The 15,524-nt window shown below is 38.8% G+C and overlaps 1 protein-coding gene across 6 annotated transcripts in view; it reads left to right on the forward strand.

The window, feature by feature from the left end:
• CAB39L (calcium binding protein 39 like) overlaps positions 1 to 15,524 on the forward strand; it is a 129,819-nt gene that overhangs the window by 61,984 nt on the left and 52,311 nt on the right. For all 6 annotated transcript variants that reach the window (XM_049646897.1, XM_049646893.1, XM_049646896.1 and 3 more), the window contains one exon: positions 5,344 to 5,462. In XM_049646897.1, the coding sequence (XP_049502854.1) occupies positions 5,344 to 5,462 (119 nt within the window). The remainder of the gene's footprint in view (positions 1 to 5,343; positions 5,463 to 15,524) is intronic.

Genomic DNA, 15,524 nt, shown 5'->3' on the forward strand with positions numbered 1-15,524 from the left:
TGGAAGGGGGTTTGATGCATACTTTACAAGCTGCTGTGTGAGGTTCTGGCCTTTAATTAACATGGATCTACTTGCTGGCTACAGTCTTCCAAAGGGCCCAGAAGAGCTAGTGGGCGCTTCCCCTGCTTTCTTCCACCAGCTTGCTCCAATAAGAAAAGCAATAATAAATAATGCAGGGAAATCTCATGTACCTTGCCCAGTTTCCCTGATGGCAATATCCTGCAAAACTATAGGGCAGTAACGTGATGAGGATATTGATATTGATAAAGTCAAGATATAGAAATTTTCCATCACTACAAAGATCCCTCCACTTGCCCTTTTATAGCCACTCACCTCTGACCTCTAGCAACTACTAATCTGTTCTTCATTTCTGTAATTTTGTCAATTCAAGAATATCATGTAACTGGACAATGTGTAATCCTTTAAAAAATTTTTTTTGAGTTGACACACAATGTTACATTAGTTTCAGGTGTACAACATAGTGATTCCATAAGTTTATAATTTATGCTGTACTCACCACAAGTGTAGCTACCGTCTATTCCCATATATCACTATTACAATATCATTGACTATTTTCATTATGCTGTCTTGATTTATTTCTTCCATAACTGGAAGCCTGTTTTCCTACTCCCCTTCACCCATTTTACCAATACCCCCACTTTCCTCTCCTCTGGTAACCATGAATTCATTCTGTGTTTATAGGTCTATTACTGCATTTTACTTGTTTATTCATTTGTGGGTTTTTTTTTAGATTCCACATGAGTGAAATCATATGGTATTCATCTTCCTCAGTCTGACTTATTTCACTTAGAATAATACTCTTTATGTCCATCCATATTGTCTCAGATGGCACAATCTTATTCTTTTTTATAGCTGTGTGATATTACAGTGTATATATATCACATCTCTCTTACCCATTTGTCTGTCGATGGACATTTAGATTGTGTAACCTTTTGTTGCTGGCACTTTTCACTCAGCATAATTCCTCAAGATTCATCCAGGCTGTTGCATGTATCAAAGTTCATTCCTTTTGGGGGCACCTGAGTGGCTCAGTCAGTTAAGCATCCGACTCTTGAATTCTGCTCAGATCATGATCTCAGAGTTTGTGAGATCCAACCCTGCATCGGGCTCCACACTAGTGGCACAGAGCCTGCTTGGGTTTCTCTCTCTCCCTTCCTTCTCTTTGCCCCTCACCCAAATAATAAATAAGTAAGCTTTAAAAAAAAAAAAAAAAAGCATTCCTTTTTTATTGCTGAGCCCCTGGTATGGATGTAGCATAGTCTGTTTCACCATTTACCTGTGGAAGGATTTCTAGGTTGTTTCTAGCTTTTGGTTATCATAAATAAAGCTGCTATGAGCATTCATGGCCAAGTTTCATTTCTCTGTGATAAATACTAGGAGTGCAACACCAATATAGTAGTTGCATGTTAAGTTTTTAAAGAAATTGCCAAATCGTTTTCCAGATTGACCATACATATTAGATCTCCCACCAGCAGTATACAAGTGCGGTTTCTCTGCATCTTTGTCAGCATTTGCTGTTGTCACTTTTTTATTTTAGCCATTTTGATAGGTATATGTAGTAATTTCTCCTGGTGGTCTTAATTTGCATTTCCCTAATGGCTAATTATGTTGAACATCTTTTATGTGCTTGTAGTCATCTGTAGATCTTTGGTGAAATATCTCTTCATGTCTTTTGTCCATTTTCTAATTGGTTTGTATTTTGTACTGTTAAGTTCTGAGGGGACCACCTGGGTGGCTCAGTCAGTTAAGCATCTGACTCTTGATTTCAGCTCAGAACATCAGTCATGGTCGTAAGATCGAGCCCCGTGTCAGGCTCTGTGCTGAGTGTGGAGCCTGCTTGGGATTCTCTCTCTCCATCTCTGCAACTTCCCTGCTTGTTCTCTGTCTCTCTCTCAAAATAAATAAACATTCAAAAAAAAGTTCTGAGGACTCTTTACATATTCTAGACACTAGGTTTTTGTCATATATATGTTATGAAGTTCTCCTAGACTGTACCTTGTCTTTTCATACTATTAACAAGATCTTTTGCAAAGCTTAAGTCCTGAATTTTGATGAAGTTTATTTAAGACTTGTCTTAAACAAGTCTGTTTTTGTTTTACAGATTGTGCTTTTAGTGTCAAGTTTAAGAATCATATGCCTAAATCTAGTTCCTGAGGATTTTCCTCTATTTTTTTCTAGAAGTTTTATAGTTCTACGTTTTATATTTAAGTCTGTGATCCATTTTGAGCCAGTTTTTTTTAAGTTTATTTATTTTCGAGAGAGAGAGAGAGAGCACACACCCAGGTGCACACACGAGTAGGGAAGGGGCAGAGACAGAGGGAGAGAGAAAATCCCAATTAGGTTCCACGCTGTCACCGCACAGCCTGATGTGGGGTTTGAACTCACAAACTGTAAGATCACGACCTGAGCCAAAATAAAGAGTCTGATGCTTAACTGACCGAGCCACCCAGGTGCCCTCAAGCCAATTTTTGACAAAGTTAATCCTTTAAGAATATTTTATCCTTTCAGATATTCTTTAAGAATATTTTTCTATGTTAGTATTCTTAATCAGTCCTTAGTACACATTTCATATGTCTAATAGCTTTAAGATTGAGTAATTAATTGAATAATCTTATTGTCTTCTTTTCCTTTTGAGTCCTAGTTCTTTTATTATTAAAAAAGTGCCTCAATAATAGATAAGCGAGATTCAGTGGTCTCTGTTTGTGCTAAAGGGTTTACAAATGACTATGCCTCTAAAGTAGTAAGTCAGGACAGTCAATATTGAATGCTGCTATCTATTGGTCCCTACTATGGACATTGAAATATGGCTTTCCTTGGGAGCTAACAGTGTGATGAGGACTTTAGAGACGAAATTCATTAATTTCAGTGTTCTGTGCTCATTGTTGGAGTCAGCTTAGTATGATGGCTAAGAACCTAGACTCTGGATTCCATCAGTTTGGGATGGAGTTGTGGCTTTCTCACATGCCACCTGAGTAAGGTAACCTCACTAGTCCTTAATTTCCTTACTTATAAGATGTACATTATAAGGTTGTTATGAGGATTGGAAAATACATATAAAGTTCTTAGTATAAGTGCCTGGCACAGAGTAAGCACTTCTTAATAAGTTGACCGTGGTAGAGATGGAGGTAGTGGTAGACAGGAAAGAGGAGACCTACTGGTCTACGTAGGCAAAGATGTTGTTGTAATACAGAGAAGAACAGTTATCTCAGAGATGAGTACTCCTGAACTGAATCTGAAGGATTAAAAGAGGACTTCGACTACCTCCATTTTGACCTGTCTGTACTTTCGTATTGATTAAGTTGTTCTTTCCAGCTTATCTCTTAACTTAGGCAAAAGACCCCTGCAGGCAAAGCATCCCTTGGCGGGAACCACAACTATCCCCGCAAGCAATGAGGTCTGCTGTGACATCAGCAAGACCCCACGTGACTGACCCCAAGACAATGATCTTTATAGCTTACCCACATGTACCCACCAACCTTTGTCCCACATTCTCCTTATATAAACCTAGAAGTATTTTCAGCACTTTGGAAACAGTCTTTGAGACGCTAGTCTGCTGTCTTCCCAGTGTTGGCCTCACCAAAATAAATCCCTTTCTTGGGTCACCCTCACTCATCTCTCTACTTGTGGATTTTGTCAGTGGCACGTGGCTTAACCTGGTCTGTTTGGGACCCCCAGAACCAGGTGCTCTTGCACCCCTATGCCCCGATTACAGGATGACTAAGATTTAGCTAGGAAAAGAAAGGAAGGAAGAGCATTCAGGACAAATACAACATGAATAAAGGTACAGAAATGAAAGATTGTGTATAAGTGTATGCAATACAGCAATTTGTTATTAATAGAACTTGAAGTAGGAATTGAAAAGTAAGAGAAGTGGCTGGAAAGGTAGGCAAGGTTCAGATCATGGAAGGTACTGGACTTTTTCAAAGCAAAAGGGGGGCAGTGAAGAGATTAAGAGAATAGAATGGTGGGGCGCCTTGGTGGCTCAGTCGGTTAAGTGTCCAACTCTTGATTTCAACTCAGATCATGATCTCACAGTTCATGGGATCGAGCCCCATGTCAGGCTCTGAGCTGACAGCATGGAGCCTGCTTGGTATTTTCTCTTTCCCTTTCTCTCTGCCCCTTTCCCACCTATGTGATCTCTCTCTCTCTCTCTCTCTCTCTCTCTCTCTCTCTCAAAATAATAAACATTTTTAAAAAGAGAAGAGAATGGCATAGTTATTTGCATTTTTAGTAAGCTCACTCTGCAGAGTGAAGACTGCTTTGAAGTGGAGGGCATAACTGGAAGATGCTCTTTGACAGTTCAGTTGAGAGATGAAGGCCAGAATCAGGGCCATAGTAACTGAGAATGGAATGTCATTCTTGTCCTTATTTTCATATAAAAATCTCCTGTTCTGGGTACCTGGATGGCTCAGTCAGAAGAGCACACAACTCTTAATCCCTGGGTTGTGAGTTCAAGCCCCACATTGGGTGTAGAGATTACTTAAAAATAAAATCTTAAAAACAAAAAACAAAACAAAGAAACAAAACAAAACAAAACAGAAAACAACCTCCTATTCCATTCAGAGCTTCAGTTGGTGAAGCAGACTAGCCTGAGGTTGTAGGGTGTGTAAGACTGGAAGTCTGGTATATGAGGACTCTAAAAAGTTCTGTCTGAGACTGGCTATAGTTCTTCTGGCTTCAGCTACTAGGACTGAGTGGTCCCGTCTGTCCTCTAGGTTAAATATGATCTCTTAATATCACCTAAATCATATATATTCACCTAATAGAAAACTGATCTTTTTTTTTTTTTTTTTTTTGGTAATACACCAACTTGGGAATGGATAAAGTAGAGGGAAGAAATTACTTAAAAGTACATGTAAGAAACAGGAATTTGATTCCACCCTACATTTCCTAAAATCTTTATTTTCCTTCACCATTTTCCCTCCTTGTTTATGAAGGCTTAAAAATGTTAATCTTAATTTCTTCTTATATAAAGCTAAATAGTAAAAAAGCATAAAGAATTCAATTCACTGCTGTTTTATATTCTTCTGTGCCATTTCATTTACGACAGTGAGAACAGACTTCTACTATTCAAATTAACCACAGTGCAAATCCTTTGGAAAAGAGCTGCATCCATTTTGTAGACTGTTTGAATGTATGAAAGTACAGCTGACTAAAGATATATGACAAGAATAAGTTAATGTTTTTGGATATTACAAAGAAGAGTGCTATTTCTCTTGGTGTGTGTGTATGTGTGTATACACAGCTTTTGAGATAAAACTTACACTCCATAATTAAACTATTTCAAGTGTGCAATTTAATGGTTGGTTGTTTCTTTAACAGGGAAAAAAAGATGTGACCCAGATATTTAACAACATCCTGAGAAGACAGATAGGCACTCGGAGTCCTACTGTGGAGTACATTAGTGCTCATCCTCATATCCTGTTTATGCTCCTCAAAGGGTAGGTACATGGTTTCCTTTAAAGAAGTAGGTTTGATTATAGAATAGTTGTTAAAAGTATTATAGCATTAGCCTCATTTGAGATATGATGGGTTCTCATTTGGAATCACAAGAAAGCTATTTGCCATACTTGAGGTCAGCCCTCCAAATCTACATTTCTATGATTACATGGGTTACAGCAAAATCTTTTCTTTGTATGTTTCTAAATAGAGTTCCTTCCATTTACTGTTTCTTTTTCCTCTACTTTCCTGTTATCTCTGTCTCTTCTTATTATATTATTAACTGTGTTTCCCAATCTGCCCTTTTCTTAGCTATGCAGTTACCCTTTTCCTGTTTGCATGAGACCGAATCCCCTGACCCTGAACCTCAATACACATACACACACACACACACACACACACACACACACATACCTTCAAATGGCTGGCTAGAATCTTGCAAATAGACATATTTATATATATATATATATATAAGCCAAAAAACTAAAGTCTAGTCAGATAATAGAATCTCTATTATTTTTTTATATGTATACTCATTTACAAATGTTTCAAGGACATTCTGTGTCTACTCTAACTCCCAAAGACCAGAGATCTGGATGTAGCACGTCTTGGGGACAGCAGATGTCTTCTTCTTCCTCTGCCCTATTTTTCTACCTCACAGTCTCAAACTTAGCATGCTGTTTCATACCTACCCCATCTCATCTCTGTTCAGTTCCCATTTCCTCCCTGGTACATTTAAAAATACTTAACTGGGGGGAGGACCCAAGATGGTGGAACAGCATGGAAGTTTTTTTTGTGTCTCGCGTCCATGAAATACAGCCAGATCAACACTAAAGCATCCTGCACACCTAGAAAACTGATTTGAGGATTAACACAACGATCTGTACAACCTTAACCACAGAACTCAGCAGGTATGCAATGTGGAGAGGTCAACTGGGGGAGAGAGAAGCCGTGGAGGGCAGGGAGCAGTTTTTGCCTGTGGAGAGAGGACAGAGAGGAGGGGAGAGTATGGGAAAAGCACCCCCCCAAAATCAGCTGGAGAGAAAGTGGAAAAGTGGAAACAGCCAAAGGGACTGAACTAAAAAGGGAGAAAGGAGAAAGGAGAGGGCTTAAATTCCATTAGAACTCTATAAACAGGGGGAGCACAGAGTCTGAAACTCCACAGCTTGATACCTGGAGGTGCTCTGGTAAGAAGGGCAAATCCCCTGGAGCAAAGTGAAGTCCGGGGGTCTTCCGGCCACACGAGGAGAGGCGGTTCCCCTGCTGGGAGGACATCTGATAGAGGCTGTGTGGCCTCCCCCAGGGAAAGGCCCCAGTGGCCTCAGAAGAACACCCACATTTGCTGGTGCTAGAACAAGGTCGTTGGGGGTGAAGCCTGGTGCCAGATGTGTGTTGTGATTTTCCCTAATCCCTGAAACGCTGCTGCTACACCATCTCGGGAACTTTTTCCGGGGTGGGCTGGCACCCAGCCACAGTCTCTGGGCATCAGCAGCAGCATGTTCCCATGAATGTTCCTGGGTGTGGCCAGGCACCCAGCCACAGTCTCTGGGCATCAGCAGCAGCATGTTCCCGTGAATGTTCCTGGGTGTGGCCAGGAGCCCAGCCATTGCTCAGTTAGGCCCTCCCGTAGAGAGGCGGAATGGGTCAAAGCCACAGTCCCTCAGAAGTAAGGGGTCAGGAAAAACAGCCACATTTGAGATAAAACTCAGGAGGGAGGAGCTTCCTGGGGTTTGGTCATGGACAGTGTAGGAGTGGGGAGTGGACAGAAGCCAGAGACAAAGGACAGGTGCACAATTATGGATGGGGAGAACAGAGTTCTGATACTAGAGACTGGGTAGCTGGGTGATGCCATTTTCACCCCTCCTGCTCATGGGCATACACACCTACAAGCTCCACCACAATTCACACCAGTAAACTAAGCAGCGCCATCTAGTGGAGAACAGAGTTGTTACACTAAGCCCAGTCCAACTGGGCCAACCTGACTCTTCAGGAACACAAATCTCTCCACCTGCTTAGTTTATGGAATATAAAGCGATTCATAGTTTGACTTCTAGGCAAAAATGAAGTCATTTCAATCATATTTCAGTTTGTTCACTGGTCCATCTATTCAATATTCTTTTTCTCTTTCATTTCTTTTTCATGAATACAGAAAAATTTTCATTTTCAATTTTTATTAAAAATACCTTTAATTTTTTTCTACTATATTTTTTACTTTTGTTGTGTAATTTTTTTCAAATTCTATTTTATTTCCATCATTTCATTTTATTCTATTTCAGTGTATTCAGTTTTTCAAATTTTCAAATGATTTCCTTTTTTTTTCTTTCCCCTTTTTTCTCTAATCTATTAAGCCCCTTTAAACACCCAGACCAAAACACACCTAGGATCTAGCATCATTTATTTGATTTATATGTGTGTGTGTGTGTGTTGTTTTTAATTTTTTAATTTTATTTTTTTAATTTTAATTTTTTTTTTACCTCATTAATGACTTTTCTCCCTTCAAAATGATGAAGTGAAGGATTTCACCCCAAAAGAAAGAGCAGGAAGAAACGACTGCCAGGAACTTGACCAACACAGATGCAACAAGATGTCTGAAACAGAATTTAGAATCACGATAGTAAGAATACTAGCTGGAGTCGAAAACAGATTAGAATCCCTTTCTGCAGAGATAAAGGAAGCAAAAGCTAGTCAGGATCACATAAAAAAATGGTATAACTAAGCTGCAATCTCGAATGGATGCCATGATGACAAGGATGCATGAGGCAGAGCAGAGAATCAGAGATAGAGAGGACAAACTTATGGGGAATAATGAAGCAGAAAAAAAGAGGGAGACTAAGGCAAAAAAGCATGATTTAAGATTTAGAGAAATCAGTGACTCACTAAAAAGGAACAACATCAGAATCATAGGGGTCCCAGAAGATGAAGAGAGAGAAAAGTGGGTAGAAAGGTTATGTGAGCAAATCATAGCAGAGAACTTTGCTAACCTGGGGAAAGACACAGACATCAAAATCCAGGAAGCACAGAGGACTCACATTAGATTCAATACAAAACAGCCACCAACAAGACATACCATAGTCAAATTCACAAATTACTCTGGCAAGGAAAGAATCATGAAAGCAGGAAGGGAAAAAAAGGGTCCTTAACCTACAAGGGAATACAGATCAGGTTTGCAGCAGACCTATCCACAGAAACGTGGCAGGCCAGAAAGGAGTGGGAGGATATATTCAATGTGCTGAATCAGAAAAATATGCAGCCAGGAATTCTTTATCCAGCAAGACTGTCATTCAAAATAGAAGGAGAAATAAAAAGTTTCCCACACAAACAAAAATTAAAGGAGTTTGTGACCACTAAACCAGCCCTGGAAGAGATTTTAACAGGGACTCTCTTGGGGGAGAAAAGATATACATACATACATACATACATACATACATACATACCAAAAGCATCAAAGACTAGAAATGACCAGAGAACACCACCAGAAACTCCAACTCTAGAAGCAACATAATGTCAATAAATTCATATCTTTCAGTACTCACTCTAAATGTCAATGGACTAAATGCTCCCATCAAAAGACATAGGGTAACAGAATGGATAAGAAAACAAGATCCATCTATATGCTGTTTACAAGAGACCCACTTTAGACCGAAAGACATCTTCATATTGAAAGTAAGGGGATGGAGAACCATCTATCATGCTAATGGTCACCAAAAGAAAGCCAGAATAGCCATACTGATATCAGATAATCTAAACTTTAAAATAAAGAATGTAATAAGAGGTGAAGCAGGCATTATATCATAATTAAGGGGTCTATCCACCAAGAAGACTAACAACTGTAAACATTTATGCTCCAAATGTGGGAAAACCCAAATATATAAATGAATTAATCACAAACATAAAGAAACTTACTGATAATACCATAATAGTAGGGGATTCAATGCCGCACTTACAGCAATGGACAGATCATCTAAACCAGAAAATCAACAAGAAAACAATGGCTTTGAATGACATACTGGACCAGATGGACTGAACAGATATATTCTGAACATTTCATCCTAAAGCAGCAGAATATACATTCTTCTCCAGTGCACATGGAACATCCTCCAGAATAGATCACATACTGGGACACAAATCCGCCATCAACAAGTACTAAAAGATCGAGATCATACCATGCATATTTTCAGACCACGATGCTATGAAACTCAAAATCAACCACAAGAAAAAATTCGGAAAGGTAACAAATACTTGGAGACTAAAGAACATCCTACTAAAGAATTAATGGGCTAACCAAGAAGTTAAGGAAGAAATTAAAAAGGACATGGAAGCCAGTGAAAATCATAACACTACAGCCCAAAACCTCTGCAATGCAGGTTCCCATAAGAGGGAAGTATATAGCAATCCAGACCTTCCTAAAGAAGGAAGAAAGGTCTCAGATACACAACCTAACCTTACACCTTAAAGAGCTGGAAAAAGAATAGCAAATAAACCCCAAAACCAGCAGAAGACAGGAAATAATAAAGATTAGAGTGGAAATCAATGCCATCGAAACCAAAAAACAATAGAGCAGATCAATGAAACCAGAAGCTGGTTCTTTGAACGAATTAACAAAACTGATAAACCACTAGCCAGTTTGACCAAAAAGAAAAAGAAAAAGGAAAGGACCCAAATAAATAAAATCAAGAACGAAAGAGGAGAGATCACAACCAACACAGCAAAATAAAAATAATAATAAGAGAATATTATGAGCAATTATATGCCAATAAAATGGGCAATCTGGAAGAAATGGACAAATTCCTAGAAACATATACACTACCAAAACTGAAACAGGAAGAAACAGAGAATTTGAACAGACCCATAACCAGTAAAGAAATCGAATTAGGAATCAAAAATCTCCCAAAAAAAACAAGAGTCCAGGGCCAGATGACTTTCCAGGGGAATTCTACCAAACATTTAAGGAAGAGTTAACACGTACTCTCTTGAAGCTGTCCCAAAGAATAGAAATGGAAGGAAAACTTCCAAACTCTTTCTATGAAGCCAGCATGACCTTGATTCCAAAACCAGACAAAGACCCCCACTAAAAAGGAGAACTATAGACCAATTTCCCTGATGAACATGTATGCAAAAATCCTCAAGAAAATATTAGCCAACCGGATCCAACAATACATTAAAAAATTTTTCACCATGACCAAGTGGGATTTATACCTGGGATGCAGGGCTGGTTCAATATCTGCAAAACAATCGGTGTGATTCATCACATCAATAAAAAAAGGACAAGAACCATATGATCCTCTCAATAGATGCAGAGAAAGCATGTGACAAAATACAGCATCCGTTCTTGATAAAAACCCTCAAGAAAGTAGGGGTAGAAGGATCATATCTTGAGGTCATAAAAGCCATATATGAAAGACCCAATGCTAATATCATCCTCAATGGGGAAAAACTGAGAGCTTTCCCCCTAAGGTCAGGAACAAGACCTGACCACCCCCTGACCATGGGGATGTCCACTCTCACCACTGTTATTCAACATAGTATTGGAAGTCTTAGCCTCTGCAATCAGACAACACAAAGAAATAAAAGGCATCCCAATCAGCCAGGAGGAGGTCAAACTTTCACTCTTTGCAGATGACATGATACTCTATATGGAAAACCTAAAAGATTCCATGCTGATCCATGAATTCAGCAAAGTGGCAGGATATAAAATCAATGCACAGAAATCGGTTGCATTCCTATACACCAACAATGAAGCAACAGAAAGAGAAATCAAGGAATCGATCCCATTTACAATTGCACCAAAACCCATAAAATACCTAGGAATAAATCTAACCAAAGAGGTGAAAAGTCTATACACTGAAAACTATAGAAAGCTTATGAAAGAAATTGAAGAAGACACAAAAACACGGAAAAATTTTCCATGCTCCTGGATAGGAAGAACAAATATTGTTAAAATGTAGCTACTACCCAAAGCAATCTACATATTGAATGCAATTCCTATCAAAAAAACACCAGCATTCTTCACAGAGCTAGAACAAACAATCCTAAAATTTGTATGGAACCAGAAAAGACCCTGAATAGCCAAAGCAATCTTGAAAAAGAAAACCAAAGTAGGAGGCATGACAATCCTCCTGAAGTAAGGATTGCCTCTTGAAGCAAGACTTCAAGCTGTGTTGCAAGGCTATAATCATCAAGACAGTATGGTATTGGCACAAAAGCAGACACACAGATCAATGGAACAGAATAGAGAACTGAGAAATGGACCCACAAACGTATGGCCAACTAATCTTTGACAAAGCAGGAAAGAATATCCAATGGAATAAAGACAGTCTCTTCAGTAAGTGGTGCTGGGAAAACTGGACAGCAACATGCAGAAAAATGAACCTGGACCACTTTCTTACACCATACCCCAAAACACACTCAAAATGGATGAAAGACCTAAATGTAAGACAGGAAGCCATCAAAATCCTCCAGGAGAAAGCAGGCAAAAACCTCTTTGACCTTGGCCTCAGCAACTTCTTAGTCAACACGTCTCCAGAGGCAAGGGAAACAAAAGCAAAAATGAACTATTGGTACCTCATCAAAATAAAAAGCTTCTGCACAGAGAAGGAAACAATCAGCAAAACTAAAAGGCAACCGGCGGAATGGGAGAAGATATTTGTAAACGACATATCAGGTAAAGGGTTAGTATCCAAAATCTATAAAGAACGTATCAAACTCAACACCCAAAAAACAACTAATCCAGTGAAGAAATGGGCAAAAGACATGAATAGACACTTCTCCAAAGTAGACATCCAGATGGCCAGCCGGTGCATGAAAAAATGCTCAACATCACTCATCATCAGGGAAATACAAATCAAAACCGCAATGAGATACCACCTTACACTTGTCAGAATGGCTGACATTAACAACTCAGGCAACAACAGATGTTGGCAAGGATGCGGAGAAAGAGGATCTCTTTTGTACTGCTGGTAGGAATGAAAACTGGTGCAGCCACTCTGGAAAACAGTATGGAGCTTCCTCAAAAAATTAAAAATAGAACCACCCTATGATCCAGCAATTTATACAAGGGATACGCTGTTTCAAAGGGGCACATGTACCCCAATGTTTATAGCAGCATTATCGACACTAGCTAAAATATGGAAAGAACCCAAGTGTCCATTGACGGATGAATGGATAAAGAAGATGTGGTATATATATATATATACAATGCAGTATTACTCGGCAATCAAAAAGAATGAAATCTTGCCATTTGCAACTACGTGGATGGAGCTAGAGGGTGTTATGCTAAGCAAAATTAGTCAGAGAAAGACAAATATATGTCTTCACTCATATAAGGACTTTAAGACACAAAACAGATGAACACAGGGGAAGGGAAACAAAAATAATATAAAAACAAGGAGGGGGAAAACATAAGAGACAAATATGGAGAACAAACAGAGGTTTACTGGAGGGGTTGTGAGAGGGGGGATGGGCTAAATGGGTGAGGGGCATTAAGGAATCTACTCCTGAAACCATTGTTGCACTATATGATAACTAACTTGGATGCAAATTTAAAAAATACAAAAAAAAGAAAAACCCATTTGTTTCAAGATAATACATAACATGTAGTTTAAAAATCAGATATATCAACATACAGCAGTTTAAAAAAAATTTTTTAACGTTCATTTATTTTTGAGAGAGAGAGACAGAGCATTAGCAGGGAATCGGCAGAGCGAGGAGACACAGAACCCAAAGCAGGCTCCAGGCTCTGAGCCACCAGCACAGAGCCTGACATGGGGCTCAAACCCACAAACCGTGAGAGCATGACCTAAGTTGAAGTTGGATGCTTAATTGACTTAGCCACCCAGGTGCCCCAACACATAGCCGCTTTTTGCTTCTCCCTCCTCCATTCCTCAGTCCCATTGTCCAGAGACAACCACTTTCATCTTTTTTATTTGTTCATCTGGTATTTACCTCTATATTTTATTTTTTTTATTTTTTTTTTAAATTTTTTTTAACGTTTATTTATTTTTGAGACAGAGAGAGACAGAGCATGAATGCGGGAGGGTCAGAGACAGAGAGGGAGACACAGAATCTGAAACAGGCTCCAGGCTCTGCACTGTCAGCACAGAGCCCGACGCGGGGCTCGAACTCACGGAGGTGAGATCATGACCTGGGCCAAAGTCGGATGCTTAACCCACTGAGCCACCCAGGCGCCCCTTACCTCTATATTTTAAATAGCTAGCTTATACTAATCTTTTGGTTTATCAATTTTAAAAATGTTCCTTTGACTTTCTATAGACTAGATGATAATTTAGTTTTTTCACTGCCACCATTATTTTATTTTCCTTCCTCATATCCTCCCGATATACTTTATCACAACTTTTTATTTTATTAAAACTCACATTTAAATTATCATGGGTATGTAATTATTATTATTCGTTGTTGACCAAAGTAGTATACTATGATTATTTTGTTTTTTGGTAGAAAATATTGTTTTTACTGGAAAATTGTGTCTTTCAGTTCTGGAACGGGAAATACAGTTGTCTCATAAATGAGAGTAGGCTAAACTCATAACAAACTTTAAACTTTATAAAAGGCCACAAAATGGAGTGGCTTCACTCCCAGATAAGTTTATTTGTCATATAATAGTGCAGAGCAGATGTTTTGGGTCAGCAGGGTCTTCTGCCTTCCTCACCATGTGGTTCCTAAGATCATGTTGTTCACCTTTACCATTTTAGCTCACAGGAAGGTGAAAATACATGGAGACAATTTAACCCCGGCTTGGAAATGGCTCAACATTATTCCCATTTCCATTCCATTTGAGAGCACTTTGTCATTTGGCCCCTTAATTCTTAAAGAAGGAAATCCGAGAGATATTGACTAGTGCCCAGAAAGAAGACGACAGTGGATTTTGGTGGACCACTATCATTCTCTGTCACATATTATTTCTTTGAAAATTTCTTCCCTTCCGTTTTCTCTGTTCTCACTTTCTAGATTTCCTATTAGTCAGAGTTTAATTTCCAGGATTGATTTCTTATCTCTTCTGTTTTCCATCTCTTATCTTTTTATGTGTTGGAAGGTGTTAATTATGTCTTTTTTTTTTTTAAGTTTAGTTTATTTTGTGAGAGAGCACACACAGGAGGGGCAGAGAGAGAGGGAGAGAGAAAGGGAATCCTAAGCAGGCTCCACGCTGTGAGCATGGAGCCCAGTGTAGGGATTGAACTCATGAGCTGTGAGATCATGACTTGAGCTGAAACCAAGACGTTGGATGCCTGACTAAGCCACCCAGGTGCCCCTAATATATGTTTTATTGAAGATAAACTGTATTGAATTTTCATTTCAACTATAAGAACTCTTTTTTGTTCCCTGATTATTCCTTTTTCTTGTCTCTTTCACTTCCTGGTTCTGTGACCTTAAGCAAGACACTGCACCTTTTCGAGCCTCAGTTTTCTTGTCTGTAAAATAAAAATAAAATTTGTAGTATTACCTTCACACTAAAATAATGTTGCCTTTTATGTCATTGACTCTGCATCATCAGAAAGATTTGTGTTTTCAGCCACGGTTCTGCCACTTACTTACTGTAAGACCTTGGGCAAAGATATCTAACTTCCTTATGCATTGGTTTCCTCTTTGTAATATGGAGTCAATAATAATACCTACATCAGTATGTCATTATGAGTCTTCAATGAGATAATGCTTATGAAGCACATCACCTAGCACATGGTATTCCATAACTACTAATCTGAGAAATTATTATCCCTATTCCTCTTAAGAGCTGCAATTCCCATAGAAACATATAAACAATTTTAAGCAAATATAATTAATTAAGGCCATATACAACTGCCAGAATAGTATTATAAAGAAAGTGCTCATTTGCAGCTGGAGTGGATCTGCAAGATTTAATGGACCCACAAATATGATTTGCACAGCTGGTCATTGATGATAATAAGGCCAAGGTGATCAATTTATACCCACTTCTGGAGATTCTAAAATTTAAGCTCTAAAGCATTTGACGGTATCCTGAAGACAATGGGGGAGCCATTGAAGAGTTTTGGAGAGAGGAAGCATATCAGATTTGTGTTTCAGGAAATGAG

The sequence above is a fragment of the Panthera uncia genome (genome assembly GCF_023721935.1).
Source record: "Panthera uncia isolate 11264 chromosome A1 unlocalized genomic scaffold, Puncia_PCG_1.0 HiC_scaffold_16, whole genome shotgun sequence".
Classification (NCBI taxonomy): Eukaryota; Metazoa; Chordata; class Mammalia; order Carnivora; family Felidae; genus Panthera; species Panthera uncia.